Genomic DNA, 18,449 nt, shown 5'->3' on the forward strand with positions numbered 1-18,449 from the left:
ATTAGCATATATTCACCATTAACCATTCTGGGCTAAAATTTGTTGCACGTGAGTTGCACGCGATGCAAAAGAAGGGGCCTTGGGAAATGCGAAGATCAGTCTGTCTAGTGCTGAGCCTGTTTACCTCCTCCCTCCACACCTGAAGTGCTATTAAAATGACAGTGTGACAGTTCGGGCTGGAACCCAAAGTCTGTTCTTCTTATCCTCCTCACCAACAGAACTACATTATTGGGAATAATAACGTAGTCTTCCAAATTTAGCTAAGAAGCTAAAATGTCCAAGTGTCCTTGCAGAGAGTGGAAGCCAAAGGTAATCAGAAGCCACTGAGGAGGGCTTTCTACAAAAACTCTTCAAACATGGAGCAACGTCAGCTGGCTTGCACTTTCTATCCTAACCCCCTTTCACCTGCTTCCTGCCTAATAAAATGTGACCATGATGGCTGGAGCTGCCACGACCATCTGCCACCATGAGGCAACTCTGAGGGTGGAAGCCAGATGTTCCAGATGATTGAGCAGAAAGAAAGAAGGAGCCATGCGCCTGGCAGCCTCCTGGAGCTGCCACACAGCCCCCACCGGCCCACCTCCAAACTTGTTTTTTGTTACAAGGAAAAAATGAACCCCTTCCCACCTTCTTTGTAAGGTCACTGGTATTTGGGCTTTTTGTTTTATGTACTTGGATTTAATCCTGGTAGACATTAAAAAAAGAAAAGGAAGAAAGCCAAAGGGAATAGGGCACAGAACAATGAATAGAATAGGGCAGGGAGAAAGAGGTCATCACCTTGTGAGAGATTAATGGTTTTCTAAAAGACAGAAAGCAGGAACATGCCAAGGAAGAAAACAGAGCAGAGAAAGGCCCAGCCCAGACCCCCTCAGGAAGGGGATGACAATGGGTGCGGACTCCAATCTTCTTAGCAGCCCTGAGAGGCACTGTGCTCAAGACTGGCATAAGAAGAGGGATTAGACCATGCCATAGCCTGTAAGGGCACTCTACCCCCACCACAGCAGAGTGACTAGCAGCCTGGTTTTATCCCTGGCACACACACTACACCCCATTAAAAAAGGGTCAATGTCCCTAAGGAAAATGAATGAAGTGTTTGGGTTGAATGAGGGTTTAGCCATTCTAGACATAATGGTTTCCAGTGGGTCCCCAGCCTAATAGCTGGCTCTCTCCCCTCATTCCCGATGATGAGGTCCTTTAGCAGACATACCCTACAGAAGGACCAGACTTACGTACCCAAAGCAGAGGAACCAATGACAAATAGTCTCATTGGATGGGTACTCTGGGATCATTTTCATCACAAAGCAGCACTATAAAAGTGAAAAGACAAGAAAAACAAATGGGACAACTAATCCCAAAGGAAACTATATAAATCAAATAGCAGAAGAGATCTTTAAAAATTTGACTAGTATCTTTAGGAATATAAGAAAATATTGCTTCTATGAAACAAGAACAGGCTGCTATGAAAAAGAATGATTCAGAGAATAAGAAACAGGCATTGGGAATTAAAAACCGTGATCTATATATATAAAAGTCCAGTGACCGGAACGGCAAAACGACCAGAATGACCAGAATGACCAGTGGCTATGATGCGCACTGCAGCAGCCAACCAGCCTGATCTGGGCCCTGATCGGGCCCTCCCCCCAGTTGGCCGGGCCCCCAATTGGCCCCCAACACCCCGATTGGGGGCGGGGCTGGCTGGCCAACTGCCCCTTGGCCCCTACCCCCCGCAGGCCCACATTGGGGTGGGTGGGCTGGACCCCACCCATGCACAAATTCGTGCACTGGGCCTCTAGTAGAGAAATAAAAAAAAATTAAAAGAGGTAGAATATAAAAGTCTCTCAAAGTACTATAGCATAAACAAAATGAGAGAAAAGGCAGGTGAAAAGATAAAACACATATAGAATTAATCCAGGAGACTTAATATAAAATTAATAAGCCTCCCATAAAGAATAAGAAAAACTCCTCAAAGAATAACATTTTTATGACTTATGTATGCCTTCAGATTAAGAATCCATTGAGTGCAAGCATAATACATAAAAACAGACCCACACTTACTAACATTTATCTGTTGAAATTTCCGAATATCAAGGACAGAAAACAGAAAAAGATCAGGTGGTAAACAAAGAAAGTAGAACTGCATTGGCAACTGACTTATATCAGTAGCAGTGAATGCTAGACAATGAATGCTTCAGAGACCTAATTTGAAAATGGATTTCTGGAACCAGCCGCACCATTAATCAGGTGTGAGAGACCTTCAAGGACTCAAAAAATGTACCTTCCATGTCTCCTTTTACATAAAGTTGAGCATGTAATTCTAGAAAACTGAGGATAAACGCAAGAAAGAGGAAAAATAGGATTTGGCCTTAGAGCTCTGCCCCATCAGTGTGGGGAAGGGAACTCCAAGGACAGCTGAGCACAGCGGCCTAGAGAACCACCAGTCTATGTTGGGGCAAAGGGTCAGAGGACTTGGAGAGAGGAGCCTCCCGGAAAACGGTTGATTTCATGCAGTAGATAGTATGGAGAAAATGGATACATTTTAGGATAAAATACATTATTCTTTTGTCTATAAAAAAAAAATAATTCCTGGTTGGTGTGGCTCAGGGGTTGAACATTGACCAAGGAACCATGAGGTCATAGGTTCAATTCCTGGTCAGGGCACATGCCCGGGTTGCGGGCTCAATCCCCAGTAGGGGGCATGCAGGAGGCAGCTGATCAATGATGTTCCTCTCTCATCAATGTTTCTATTTCTCTATCCCTCTCCTTTCTTCTCTCTCTAAAAATCAATAAAAACATTTAAAAAATAGCCCTAGCTGGGTTGGTTCAGTGGATAGAGCGTCAGCCAGCAGACTGAAGGGTCCCGGGTTCGATTCCGGTCAAGGGCATATACCCGAGTTGCGGGCTTGATTCCCAGTAGGGGGCATGCAGGAGACAGCCAATCAATGATTCTCATCATTGATGTTTCTATCTCTCTCTCCCACTTCCTTCCTCTCTAAGTAAATAAAAATATATATTAAAAACATTTAAAAATAATAATAATTCCCAGGGAAAGCAAAGATTCCCTGAAGGTCATGCAACAGAAGACACTCCACTTTCAGGTGTTATTCCGGTGCTAGAGACAGTCCTGCCTTCATGGGGCTTACATACCAGGAAACAGACAATAAGAAATAAACAAGTTACTAAAACAGGGTGAGGGCCGAGAGTAACAGCAAGGTGTGTGTGTTGGGGCAGCTGGGGAAGGCCTGTGTGAGGTGGCACTGTCTGTGACCTGATTCATGCTGCGAGGGAGCCAGGTAAGGAGCTGGAGAAGGAATGTTATGGCAAAGACAGAGCAATGGGAAGGGAGGACCAAGCCTGGTGTTGAACACACAGAAAGGAGGAGACAGGTTCAGAGACGGGCAGCTTCAGACCCTGTAGGGCCTTGGAGGCCAAGACGGGAATGTGCATATTATTTTAAATGGGAAGCAAATGGAATTTCTTGAGGAAGGGAATGACCTGCTGCAATTTTTACTTTAAGAGACCATGTGAGATTCTACCAGCAAGATGGACTATGAGGGGGGTGGAGTCAAAGCAAGGAGACCCGTCAGAAGCTCCTGCATTAGTCCAGGCGAGAGATGATGGTGAGCTGAACTATGTCCTGGCTCTGGGTGGGAGAAGGGGAAGGCTGCAGGAGTGTGTGGAAAGCAGAGGTGATCAGAATGGCTCCAAGACCTTCACTGTTTTAAGGTTTTTGACCTCACTTGGCAGTCATATTTTGGGTGACCTGCCTGTTGGTGGCAGGATGTCAGGTTTGGATAAGTGGCACAGAACACTAGTTCTCTCCCCCAATCCACTGTCCCTCTCCTCTACAGAACAGAGCTCAAAATTTTCAGCTGGGTACATGACCACCCAGAATAAAGAACACAGTTCCCAATCTCCCTTGAAGCTAGGTGTGGCCCTCTGACTGGATTCTGGTCAAAGGCAGGTACATAGACATGTTTGTGCAGCCTTCAGGAAGTGGTCTTAAAGGGAAGGACTCTCCTTCTTTCCGCTCCTTCTTATTGGCTGAACTGCCCATGTAATGGCTAGACCTGGAGCAGTCACCGTCAACCATGAGGTGGACGCCTCATATTGAGAACGGCAAAGGCACAAGAGCCTGGGTCCCTGATGATCATGAAACTGCCCCACCAGCCCAGGCTTTATGTGAGAGAAAAATAAAGGTGTGTCTGTTAACGTCACCATTATTTTGTCTCTAGAGTCACTTGCAGCCAAATCGAATCCCACGTGAGCAGGAGACATCCAACTCTGAGGAGCAGGGGAGAGGAGCAGGGCAAGTGGTGAGGAGGGAGGGGTGGGACAGTACACTGAGTCAGGATAACGCTCCTGGAAGGGGCATGATCAGACTGTGTGGTTGATGCTGGAAAGTCAAAAACTCTGGGTAAAAAGAGTAGAAAGCCAGAGGGTAGGCCCCTCTTTCAAGAAATGATACTAAGAGAGAAGGAGAGCAAGGGGGCGAACAAGCGGGGGACGCATGGGGTCAAAGGCAAGTTTTATTTTGTTAAATGGCAGATACATGCTATGTATCAATGGAGACTGCTCCAATATTGAGGAGAGAGAAAAAGAGGAGGAGGAAAGGAATTTTTGCTTGTCAGAGAATGCATACCATGTCTCTACATTATTTGAGGTATTTCTCAAACAAAAACAAGAGAAGAAAAATGCTATTATTCTGTGGAAATCAGCTTAGTAGGTTTCAATGTAAACATAAAGTCCCTTTAACTCACGAAGCACAATATTTCTTATATTGCAGAAGAGAAAATCAACTCCATTATCTGTCTCTCTTTTTTTTTTTTTAATCGTGAAGATAGAGCACTGAAAGCATTTTTTTCTTTTTCTTTATGTCAGGGGTACTGAGAAAGCCGATCATCTCAGCTGCTGGGGGCTGTGACAGCATTTGCAGTTGAGTAATGAATTGCTCTAGATGAGGAGAGACAAACCTGAGACGATCTGCTTCCAGTAGGGCTCAGCTGCTTACAAGATAAATAACCCCCTGCCACTCCTGGCGATGATGAACTGTCCGGGCCACGCTGCGGCCCGCGGACGGCCTTCCTGATCCCCGCAGAGAGCCAGCAGATTCCCCGATACCACAAGCACAGCCCCCTCCGCCGGCGTGACCACCCCTTTCCCGTCTGCAGTGTTAGAAGAGTCTCCACAGAACTTGCTCTGCACAGACCCGCCGCATATGCACTGACTGCAGTACCCGTTTTTCCACAGAAAGGAGCAGAAATAGCTTCCCCAAGCACACAAAGAAGAATGTGAAAAGAAAAATAAAGTTAAGGAAAGAATGAGGGACATTTGGGGTCAAATTCAATCTTTTACTCCATCTTGTCACCCCTATATCCTCAGGGTTCCCTTTAGAGACACTACACGCCATGCTGTGTTCTGGTTTAAGCCCAGATGGCAGTTTTTTGGTTCTTCTGAAATATGTCCTCCATTAAATGAAATACGAGGATGCAATATTTTACTCGAGGCAAAGGCAGACAATAACAGGAATGAGGAGAGTTAATCCAGGAGCGAACCAGCACCGTGTTTCCCCGAAGCCCCTGTGAATAAAAGGGTGGCTGCAAATGACAGGAAACCGCTGAAAGGCATGTGAAATCTGCTCAGCGCTTGCGAAGGGTTTTCTCTCTACATCCCGGCTATGGACCTAGGGAGGAGACGCTGTCTTCAAGGCCCACCTGGGAAGTGGGGAGGCACTTGCTGTGGTGGTGGGGCCTGAGCGGGAGTTGTGGGACATGGAAAAAGCACCTACAAGGTTAAGACTCATGCTGCCCTCACAGCCAGAGCTGGGCTATAGGGACAGCACCCTATAACTTTTATTTTTAAAGAATATTATGCTAAACATGAACGAGAAGACTAGGGTAGGGGTTTGTTTTGGTTTCAGTGTGGTGGTGGTATCTTCCCATCTTAACTAGCAGAGCTACAGAGGAAGCACAAGTGTACCCTGGAATTAAAGTTACAGTGAACTAAACTCCCACAATAAAAACTGTTCTCGTCAATAAAACATTCCTCCCGTAAGTCATAAATATGCGCGGTGATGTTCTCCAAGATCCCATTTGCCAAATACTTATTTAATGCCTAACATGTGCCCAACACTAATAGGCGGTGAGGAAGATACAAAAGATAAGACATGGGTCCTACTTTCATTATATTTGTTTATTTAAAATAATTTTATTTTATTATTTATTTATTTTTCTTGATCTTAGAGAGAGGAAGGGAGGGGGAGAAAGACAGAGGGAGAGAGAGAGAGAAAAACATCGATATGAGACAGAAACATCAATCAGTTGCCTTCCATACTCCCCAACCAGGGATGGAACCCACAACTTGGTATGCGCCCTGACCAGGAATTAAACCCACAGCCTTTTGGTGCACAGGATGATGCTCAAACCAACTGTGTCTAACCAGTCAGGGTGAGCCCTACCTTTAAAAAAATGTATCTTCTAGCTAGAAAAACTTGGGGACAACAAAGTTTTAATCATCTCTGATATATTCTTAATTTAAGTAGAAATCTTTATTCTAAATGGAAAGGAGTCTACGGACAAAGAAACTAGGGAATAGAAGAAACTCACAGGGAAGAAGGAGAACCTGAGAAGTTTTAGTTTGGTGTGAATACATGTGAACACAAAGGGAAGGACATCCGGCATGGCAAAGACAGGAAACGGTGATGTTCACATACAGGGGGAAGGGGACTGCCGTTGGATGTTTTCATAGGCGAAGCAGAGAGAAGTAAGGCTGGCCAAGGGGCTTGTGGTTAATAAAAGAACGGTCCCCCCTAAAGATGTCTATGTCTGAATCCTTGGAACCTGTGGGTGCATTACCTTCCTGGCAAAAGGCGCTCCGCAGATGTGAGTATAGCAAGCATTTCGCATGGGAAGATTAGCCTGGATACCCAGGTTGGTCCAATGTCATCTCAATGGGAGGCAGAAGTCTCAAGTAAGAGACAGGAGATGTGATGATGGAGGCAGACGTTGGAGTGATGATACTGCTGGCTTTGAAGATGGAGAAGGGGCCAGGAGCCAAGGAATGCAGGCAGCCTCTAGACCAGCGGTTCTCAACCTGTGGGTCGCAACCCCTTTGGCGGTCGAATGACCCTTTCACAGGGGTCGCCTAAGACCATCCTGCATATCAGATATTTACATTACGATTCATAACAGTAGCAACATTACAATTATGAAGTAGCAACGAAAACAATTTTATGGTTGGGGTCACAACATGAGGAACTGTATTTAAAGGGCCAGAAGGTTGAGAACCACTGCTCTAGACGCTGGGAAGGCAAGAACACTGATTCTCCCCTAGAGCTTCCGGAAGGAATGTAGCCCTGCTGACACCCTTAGAGTAAGATAATAAATGTATGTTTTAAAGCAAAGTCTGTGATGATTTATTACAGCAGTAACAGGGCACTAACACAGGGTTGAAGATTATTGGCCTCAAGACTTATTGTCCATGATTTAGGAGACAACACAGACCCACTTCAATATATTTGAACCAAAGAATGAAGATGAAGACAGTGTTTTAGAAAAACTGATCTGCAGCAAAGAATGAATAAGAAGACAAGGATCAAAAACAGTTAAAGAAATACTTGCATAAAGTAGTAAGACTGTTTTTAGGATGGTAAGTGTATAAGTGAAAAATGAAATGGTGCATATAATGGAAATTTGGAAGAATGAACCAATAGGACTTAATGACACTCTGGATATGGAAGGTAAGAGAAAGGTACGAAAGACCTCCAAGGTTTCAAACTTTGTGGCTTCAGTGCTGTGATGGAGGGAGGGTGCGAGGGTTGTGTCTAAGAGAAACCTCTAAAAATATAACCACACCAGAGGAATTCTCAAATGTTGATAGGCATGAAGATTATCTGGAAGGCTGGTTTAACATGCAGATTACTGGGCTCCATCACAAAGGCTGATTCAGCAAGCCTGGGCGATACCCAGGGATCGGCCCTTCAGTAAACACTGCTCTGATTCCGGTGATCCAAAGTTCACACTGTGAAAAACACCAATCAAGAAAAACTAAAAGGAAATGAAGTCCAATACTCATCATAGCTCTGGAAGAAACAACGAATCTTACTTAAAATCTGAAGGGGTAAAAATTGACATATTAGACAACATAAAAATTTAAATCACTTGTAAATTAAAATAAATATCACAGCCAAAATAAAAAGGTCCCTGGTGAAAAATACTTTCAGCAAATGGCTAATATTTTATTAACAGGCCACAGAAACTAATGAGCAAAAACAACTGAGACCCCTGCAGATAAATGGGAAAGCAAGTAAATAGAATTCCAAAAAGAAGGTCTAGAATCATAAACAAACTTAAGAAATGCCAATTACAACAGCAACAGGGCAACAAAGATTGCTTGCTAAATAAACAAATATCATTTGGGGAGGTAATATTCAAAGCTGATTAGATGCTGTGCTACCTTCACACTTGCTGCTCGTATTATAAATCCGCTAGACCATTTTGGAAGAAAGTAATTTGGCAATATATATCAGCAGCTGCAAACATATCCATACTCTTTGACAGAAAATGCTTCCTTAGTAATTTAGCTCAGGGACACACTCTTGAATATGGGGGGGGGGGGGAGATTATATGCAATGAAGGCTATCAATTATTGGAAGTTTACCGTGCAATATGCATGATATCATTTAGTCTGTAAAACAAGTCAATGAAGTTAGTACTCTAATTAGTCCCATACTAAAAATGGGGAACCTGAGGCACTGAACGATCATGTGACTTGTTCCAAGGACTTGATGAGTGAGGGGAGGTAAAGGCCGGCTGGGGAACATCTGCTTCCGGAGCCAGCACACTGCATTTCTACACCATCGTTACCACCACGTGGGACCATGGTGAGCACAGCAGTGTTTGTTTTACTAAAAAACGCAAGAAAAGAAGGAAAATAGGAATCGTATTGGGATAGTAGAAATATGTGTGGGTAACTGGTTTATTTCTCCAACCCCCATATTTTCTGCAAGATCTAGCTTTGTAAACCTAATTACTTGAGAGGAAGAAAATTATGCACATAGGAAAACAAAAACCAAAACCTCCTGAATTTTTCAAAAAAGTTCAAAAGAAATCCTATGGAAAGTGTAAATGATTAGGATATTTTCACATTTTAATATTGACAATTACAAACGTTTGGAAGAAATAATAATCATTAAGAACTTTCTTCAGACAACCAGATGAACTGTCAAATGGGCAATGACTTTCTGCATCAAAATTAGCCTGACAAAAGCAAGGAGGCATTTTTGTGTGTTTGTGGTACATGGAGAAGAGCCATGCATCTATTATTATACAAATGCACAGCACCTGTTAATAGCTCCCATATTATTTTAGAATTAACTTGGAGTCATTAGCTAAACACTTTTTTTAACCTGTGATAGATACACCGTAAAGTGTAAGAAAAATCAGGACACTGGCAAGAGAGCAAATTGCATCCACTGCAGAAACAGTTGAATATTTTTTTAAATTTAAATGACAATAAATTTAACTACATTTAAAGGGAAAACACTTAATGTAAAAACATAACATTCAACGCACATCACAAAACTCAAATACAGAAACTGGGGTACCGAAATTCTAACAAAATGATAAAGTTACGTAATCTGGCAGCAAGAATCAGTAAAGCTTGTATATTCTAATTTTTGCCCATTTCAATCCTTCTTAACACAATTTTACAGTCAAGATTACAGACTTGTTTTTACACCCTACCATTATCTGTACTTTCATAGTTACCCTTTTGCCAAAGCTCCTACAAATACAATGGAGCAAGTAAAGGAGCCTTCCAGCGGCTGCTTTCTGCTCTGTAGTAAATACGATTAGAGAGTCTCCAACTAAAATTCTGCTCCAAAAAGCTATTTTTTCCCTCTGTGTCCTTGTGAGGATGTTTTAACAAAGCTGCTAGAAACATGCAAACTTGAGAGATCTGAGAATTCCTATTCTCTTAACTCTACTAGGCCTGCTAATATAAGAATAGCTAAATTATTAACAGGATTGTAGAAATTGAGAGAAGTCCTAGAAAATCTGGGTGTTTTTTTCCTGTCTGTGCGTATCTAAGAACTGCCTACAATCCCTGGGAGAGGATCCTCTTCTGCAGAAGAAAATAAAATGTATTAGAGAAGAGAAGAGGGTGAGCGACCCTCCGCTCTAGGAAGTGTGGGCAGCCTCTGCTCGGGGCGGGCCTAGCTGGCAGCCACCCGGCTGTGCCTCGAGTGGAGCTGGTCCCAGAGTTATCTTCTGGGGACAGCTGGGCTGTGTCGGGTCCTGGCACCTGGGCACTGACCTGGGAGGTTAGGAAGGAGGCTCACAGTGACAGGCTGCCTGGTCATCAGAGCTGGGCTGGGGATGGAGCTCTGCTTTTCATCTCACTGTAAGGACTTATTGCAGGATTTACCCAGTGGAAATCTCTCTAGAATCTGTTTCCTCAAAAAGCAGTAAACAAAACGGAATTTCTTGAGAAGGACGTGAAACCCACACTCCAAGTTTGTTTCTCTTGCCTCTGGGTTGAAGCTTTTGTGAAGTCAGCTGGCAACACCAGGCCTGAACCTGTGCTCACCTGTGCTGTTGCTTTTGGAAGTAAACTTGGATGCAACACAATTTTAATTGGGGAATTAAATGTGATTGAATCCTAATAGAAGAGTGTACAGGTAACTGAGAGCTCCTCTTTAACCATTTGTACACCGTAAGCGTCTATAGACGCAAGCGGCGGACCTTTTTTAATTAAATTCAAAATATCGTGGCAGTTAACTGGTTAAAGGAAACAGAGGGAAACAGTCTCACTCATTTCTCCAGAATATCCTATTAAAGTTTCCACTCAAGACCCTAGTCTCAAAAAAAAAAAAAAAAAAGACTCTACCTGGTATTCGCCTTTTAAAAAAAAGTGGGAAAATTTAATTATAAAAAATGCTAAAGAACTTTTAAAACAGAGTAAGCACATTATCACATCATTTATGCTCTGCCATATCCCAGGGAATTTAAGACGTATTTAATGAAATTAAAGGAATAGACTTTCTTAAAATCTTCCCACCTAACTTCTTACCTAAGTGACAAAAGTGAGGAAATTAAATTATGCCATACATTTTACATATGTGTGCATATGTGTGTTTATATATATTCATATATACACACATATACATGCATGTGAATATGCATGCATGAAAGAAAAATAGTATAATTGCAATAACTCATATACAGTGATTTTCTGGTCAATTTCATGAGGTATTTCTACTAATAAAGTAATTTCAGCACCCCAATGATAATCTATAATCTGCAAAACATTACATTTTGGTATAAAATAAGAAAGTATTCACTCTTCCACTCTTTACTGATCATTTCTCCCAAAACTCAGCTATTCCTTTTACATTTTTGTCTCTTTTATCTCAGACTTTTAATGAAACACCAGTCCTATTCTGTGGCCTTTACAATTCAACAAAAGGCAGTGAGCCTCTTTCACAAGTGGCCCAAATAGTCCTACGCACACATGACAGGTGTATTTTCTGGGTATATGCAAGTATAAGTTGATTTTAACACATTTCTCCCTATAAAATAAAATAGTCTTTTGCTTTCCTTCTTTCCCTTTTGTAAGGCCCATTAAGTATATTTCATGGCTAAAATAGGGTCTGGATTTTATTCTTTCTGAACCTACCATCCCTGGCACAGCACACTGCGAACAGCTTGCCGTCTCACATCTGCTCATGTAAAAGATCTTATCAGAAAACCCACCCCCTCGGAAAGCACACCTGAAAGGACTAAGTCATGTATTTTCAAATGAAATTTACTTCATGATAAAGGATATCATACTGTTCCAAGAGCTCTTAATGCTCTTAGGAACCCCAAAAGCAGTCCTAACACATAGAGAAAAGGGGGGGGGGGCGGATTACCTTCTTGTGCAAGGCATGAAATTCGCTGTACCTTTTCTCAACAAAATGTTTTCTTCCATTCATTAGCACTTCTATCTTAAACACCTAAGGAGAAAAAAAAAAGATTAATTCTACCAGTTTGAAACCCTCAATTGTCTGATGTGGTAAGTTTGTGACCGTGATATATTTCATCCCTTTAATTACAGTAGCTGATCCCCCAAAACCCAGAAGGCCCAGGAGACCCTTGGCCCAACAGCACTGATTAATGAGCCCTCGAGCCAAATGCTCACTAACAAACTGCAGTATCCCCACAAACGTGTCTAGAAACAACGGAAACTTAAATGCCTTAAAATGCACCTTAACATTTTAACCAGAGGGTGTCCCTTCCTTAAAATTATTTCACCAAATGCAGATGACGGTATTGAAATAAAAGTGTGATACCACAGCGAGAGTCTGGTAAGAATCGCAGACCCGCAACATGCTATCCTGGGTGTTTCACTGGCGGTGCTGTGTCACGGATAAGACAATCATGCAAACGGTAGTGCATTTTAGGTTAATTTCTTCCTAACCGGCATATTCATCTCTAGTCTCAGTTGGAGTTATTCCGCTGTTTGCGAAACAGAGAGCTCGTGGTAAAGGTTCATTTTCCCTGCGTGACACGAGTGACAGCTTGTGCTTCCACCTCGGGAAGGTTGAAAGGCCAGATGCAAAGGCTCTCTGTGCGCACTAATTAGTAGGCACCAACATGACATTTTCTTGATTCTCAGGTCAGTGGGTCAAGACTGGAACAAGGGATGAGCAGTGGTGTGAAATGCTCATGAAAACACAATGTTGAGGTGGGGGGAGGATGCTGGGCAGGAACTGCAGAGAAGGTGCTCTGCTATTTCAAGACTTTGTCATTGGCTCCTGTTTTGTGAGCCAGTGTTGTCAACACGGGAATGAGAGAATATTGTTCAATTACTTAGTAAGCCTAATTTCCTGTTCCAATTGCCCTTCTGAAAAAAAAACGAAGGTTGAGGTCACATGAAAGAGAATAGTGGTAAAAGCAAGCTTACCTTATCCTTAAAAATAATTAGACATACAAGTTCACATACTGTCATTATTAACCCAGACCCCTTTGGCTCTATATTTCTGCCTTATATGTAAATACGACTTTTTTATGGAAAGCCAAAAATTATCTCATCAAACAAAATGTGTTTGTGTTGTGCTTCTTCAAAATCAGAAACAAAATCTTGAGTTGCATGACTCAGTTAAAAAACACTACCACCTACTTAAATGAGGTACATTTTTACCTACTTAATTAATAGTTTAGTCTAACATTTGTGTTTTTCTAAGTAATCCCCCTAAAAGTACTTTCCTTTGGTGAATTTGTGAAAATACTTTCTTCTAAAAACATACACATATGCTTCAAACGCTCAGATATCCCTACATTATTTTTCAAAAATAACTGTTTACTAATTCACTAGAGAAAACTGTCCTTCTTCAAAGACCCTGCCAGGAATAGAATAAAGAAAACTCCCTAAGAAACACAAACAAAACAAGTGCAGCTTCAACGTGGGGCCTGGTTAACAGGATGCAGAGCCTCCTCTCTAGCGTCAGGTCCCAGATTTAAATCAGGACAATGTGGGAGCAATGAGAGTCATTTCCATCTGCGGAGCTGCATGAAATAAATGAAGTTCTGTTCCGAGTCCAGTGACTTGAGGTTTCAACACAAACACCACCACCTTAATTGGCAGGTTTGCTGCAGAACCCAGAGAAGGAGAAAGTGGGTGACTTGGGAAGGTTCAACCCACTAGGTCACCCCTCAAGGTGCCCCCTCTTGGAGGCCAGATAAGACACATGACACAGCGGCTGCCTCATAGAATGTCATCCTTCTATCGACCAGATGGTTCCATTACCAAGTTCCACAGTTACTTTTCACAATCACTAAATTCACACGTTGGAGGTGGGGGTGGGTGTACACAGGAGTTGAGAAATTTTAATTCTAATATTTTAATTATGTTGCTATTTCAAAAATGCGTAATAATTTGATACTGTTCCCCACCCCCCTCCATTTTTTTTTTTAATTCTGGGAGAACATCTTAGAAAGGAGGCAGGTTAATAAGAATTTCCATGACAATGTGAAGCAAGAAATAGAGTCAATTTAATAAATCTCATTTCCCTGAATTCCATACCAGACTTTAAAATAAATAGATATATATAGATAGATAGATAGATAGATAGATAGATATTGATTTCAGAGAGGAAGGGAGAGGGAGAGAGAGATAGAAATATCAATGATGACAGAGAATCATTGATCGGCTGCCTCCTGCACGCCCCCTACTGGGGATCAAGCCCGCAACCCAGGCACGTGCCCTTGACTGGAATCAAACTCAGGACCCTTCAGTCTGCAGTCCGATGCTCTAACCAGCTAGTTTTTGTGTGTGTGTGTTTTTTTGTGTTTTTTAAGAGCTCTGACCCATGTTGTCTCTGCTGCCTGGAAACCCTTCTGCTCTGCTCTCCTGGAAAACCCTGAGTTGTCCCCTGCCTCTATGTGGGGGCAGCACAGACGATGTGTGGAAAGCTCCAGGCACAGTACCTGGCATTCAACCTTGTTTTTAACAGCTACTTCCTGAGGGCCTACCATGTGCAGGGCGTTGCTCTTGGCTCTGGGGATTCAGCAGTGAACAAAGCAGGTGGGAGAGTGTTCTATTAGTGAGGGAGGCCGACTGTGAAAGTATGAGCAGACCTGGTGATGTCAAGAAACGAGAAGAGCTGTGAAGAACAACGCAGGGTAACGGGACAGAGCTGGACAAGGGTGCCCTTAAAAACAGGGTGTCAGAGAGGCCTCCCTAAACAGAGAGGCAGGGGCAGGTACAAAATCTGAAGGGAATAGACCTGAAGAGAGCAAACTGTTCCTGAGTAATTTAACCACACATCAGAACAAAGCTCAAGAATATTTTTAGGAATATAAAAATATCCTGCACCCAACAAGATAAAAGTCACAGAGTCTGGAATCCAATAAAAAAAGTAGAAAAATATGACTCATAATGAGAAGAAAAACCAATCCTTTGAAACAGATCCTCAAATGACACAGATGATAAAATTATTAAACAAAAGCATTAAGATCATTACTACAAGGGAAGTTCTCATGTTCAAGAATCCAAAGGAAAGGTTGACCATGTTACATGGAAGCATGAAAGATATTTAAAAAATAAAAAGATTCAGACAACAGGTCTGGGTCCTATTGACAAAATCAACAATGTCTGTGACTTTAAAAATACACTGGATGAAATTGATAGCAGATTAGACACTGGAGAAGAAAAAATTAGTGACGTTGAAAATCTAACAATAGAAACTAAAATGAAACAGAAGGAAAAAAACAAGATAAATACAGCATGGGACAACTTTAAACAGTAAGGGGTTGGGAAGAAAGACAAATATATTTGAAGAAATAAAAAATTTTCTCCAATTTGGTGGATACTAAAAACCAACAGATCCAAGAAAACCAAGCACAAGAAACATGAAAGGGAAACACCCCAAAATAAAAACCAAGGTACATCATAATCAAATTGTCTAAAATTAATAAGAAATAAAATCTGGTAAGCAGCCAGAGAAAAAGAGACATTACATAGAAAAAGAAGAAAGACATGTGTAATGACAAATTTATCAAATCTCTCTAAAAATAACCAAGCTTTATAAGAGTGATTTAATACATATATACTTTAGTTATGTTTTAACTTAATGAAATATGTTCTATGTGAAGTATTATGTATAAAATAAAATGTACAATTAAAAGCTAGTTAAATCTTTAATAATTATTTTTAAAGTATTTTGGTAATTCTTCTCAGTCAAATGATAGCAATAATAGTAACACAAACAACAACAAGGAGTTTTATAGACTTGTTAAGTGCAGGCACTGATCTAAGCTCTTTACTCATAATGCTCATTCATTTCATTCTCACAATAATCCAACAATCTCACATAAGATAGGTACTATTACTCCATTTTACATGTCAGGAAACTGAGGCATGGATTAAGTAATGTGCCCATAGGAAAACTGCACTTTGAACCCAGTGATTTGGGTCCTGAATCTGCCTTTTTAGCCACTGCACATGACTGACTCCCCATGAAAGGACTCCTTATGTATAATCCTATTTGTTGGAGAAACTGAATACTTCGAAATAGGAGAAACCCTGAAACATTTTAGAGTGATGACAAATCTTTCCATCTATTTTCCTCCAGGTTCTGTTTTCTGGGGGGAAGTTTGCAGGATCATAGGGCACTGGCAGGGGTGGGGGTGGGGGTGGGGGCATGGCATGAGGCCTTTACCTCTAACATATGGAGCCTGTGTTTCTCTCAGTCAAACCAGAACACTGATCTATACAAAAAGCACACACCTCTCTAAAGCAGGGGACTTTTTAAATATAAATTACTAAATCTGTACTGTTCCCAACACTTGCTTATATAACCCTATATAATAAAAGCCTAATATGCTAAGTGTCCCATGGTCTGGTGACCGGTTGACTGTTCAATCATTCAAAGCGTAATATGCTAATGATATGCTAAGGCTGCTCGACCGCTCACTATGACATGCACTGACCACCAGGGAGCAGTCAACCGGTTGACCAGTTGCTATGATGTGTACTGACCACCAGGGGGCAGACGCTCCAACTGGTAGGTTAGCTTGCTGCTGGGGTCCGGCTCATCAGGACTGAGCGAGATGGGCCAGACACGCCCTGGAGGCCTCCCACGGTCCCTCCCCAGCCCTGATCATGCACCGGTGGGGTCCCTCGGCCTGTCCTGCACACTTTCGCAATCCGGGACCCCTCGGGAGATGTCGGAGAGCCAGTTTCGGCCCCATGCAGGGCTTATAGCTGGCGAGCACTGCTGAGGTGGCGTGAGCCTCTCCCCATCAGGACTGATTGGGCGCAAGCCCGCAGCAGGCGCAGTGGGGCAGATGAGTGGGAGCAGCAGGTAGGAACTGCAGGCGGCGTTGGACTGCAGGTTTCGGCCCGATCCCCACAGGCCATCCCGAGGAACCCACCTGTGCTTGAATTCGTGCACCACGCCTCTAGTGAAAATATAAATAAATGTACTCACATATAATTATAATATTGGGAACATTATCATGCCCAGTTTTCAGAATCAGTCTATTCAGCATTGAAGATCATTATTTTTACAGAAGAGACTGTAAATATTTTAAACCTTGTCAGTGTAAAGAATCATGGCATAACTGTCAGAAAATAGGCGATGAATGGGGGAGAAACTGGGTGAAAAGAAGTATATGGGGTACAAATTTTTTCATTTTACATAACTGGTAGTCAAAGGGTACTGGTGAAAACTGGTGGATGAAGAAAGTGGTTAAAGTTACCAAGTTAAAAAACAGAAAAGTTATAATGTTAATTTTTTAATAATGAAATGAAAATCATATACACAACAAAAAGTGTGTGGAAAAGGAGAGAATACAGGGGTGCAATGAACTACATTCCTATTTCCAAGAAGGGGAACAACAGAAATTTTCTGAGACTCAGACATCAAGAAACAGAGAATACAGGTGTGTTATTTACTAATATAGTTATGGTACTTAAAACAGAAATTTATCAACTAAGTTCTGGATCTGAAAGCTACTAGATATTTTTTTATGTATGTGTATGCAGTATTGGAATTTTCCTGATGTAATATGGACATCCTGATAATGACATGATTCCTGCTACCTGTTTTAATTTTAAATCTCTCTGATGATAAAGACAAACTTATTGGTATTTATAGGATTGCAGGTTTTCAGTTTAAACCCTAGTACTGATTGATTTCAGCTGCAGCTTCTTAACTCATTATTTGATTATGAAAGTCTCCATTTTTTCTTTTCCTCTTAAACTGTATCTATATGATTCCAAACCAATCAATCAATTGAGGATGAGGGGGAAAATGCACTCAAATACATCAGGTCATACGAGTTGGTTGGCTAACATAGTTTTTAAAAAATTATTATTCGTTTCAAATATCACATGTTTTTTTAAAATATGTTTTATTGATTTTTTACAGAGAGGAAGGGAGAAGGATAGAGAGTTAGAAACATCAATGAAAGAGAATCATCGATCAGCTGCCTCCTGCACACTCCCCACTGGGTATGTGCCCACAACCAAGGTACATGCCCTTGACCAGAATCGAACCCGGGACCCCTCAGTCCACAGGCCGATGCTCTATCCACTGAGCCAAACAGGTCAGGGCAATATCACATATGTTTGACTTAGATTTTCTGTAAATGTGAATACTGTTCCTTCTTTGATTACTTGAGTTGCTATGGCAATAAATCACATACTGTGTCAAACAATTAAGAATTCTGGAAAGTAAGTACCAAATAAGCTTTATTATTCTCCTTCATGACCTGCTTTGAAAGAATAAAAATAAATAAATAAATGTTATCTGCACTACTTACTATTTTGGGCAAATCTAAATAACTTGGAGCCATTACAAAAATCAGAATGATAAAACGATGTCCATGTGCCAGTTTGTTGGAAAATAAATGTCCTGGTGCTGTGTGTGGTGCCTTGAAATGGAACGAATCACTACTAACCACGAA

General features: G+C 41.7%; 1 protein-coding gene across 1 annotated transcript in view; it reads right to left on the reverse strand.

The window, feature by feature from the left end:
• Positions 1 to 18,449, reverse strand: part of SNX24 (sorting nexin 24) — a 100,006-nt gene that overhangs the window by 50,302 nt on the left and 31,255 nt on the right. Inside the window, exon 2 of the mRNA XM_023743598.1 lies at positions 11,909 to 11,992. Within this exon, the coding sequence (XP_023599366.1) occupies positions 11,909 to 11,992 (84 nt within the window). The remainder of the gene's footprint in view (positions 1 to 11,908; positions 11,993 to 18,449) is intronic.

This window comes from Myotis lucifugus, unplaced genomic scaffold (assembly GCF_000147115.1).
Source record: "Myotis lucifugus unplaced genomic scaffold, Myoluc2.0 scaffold_0, whole genome shotgun sequence".
Lineage (NCBI taxonomy): Eukaryota > Metazoa > Chordata > Mammalia > Chiroptera > Vespertilionidae > Myotis > Myotis lucifugus.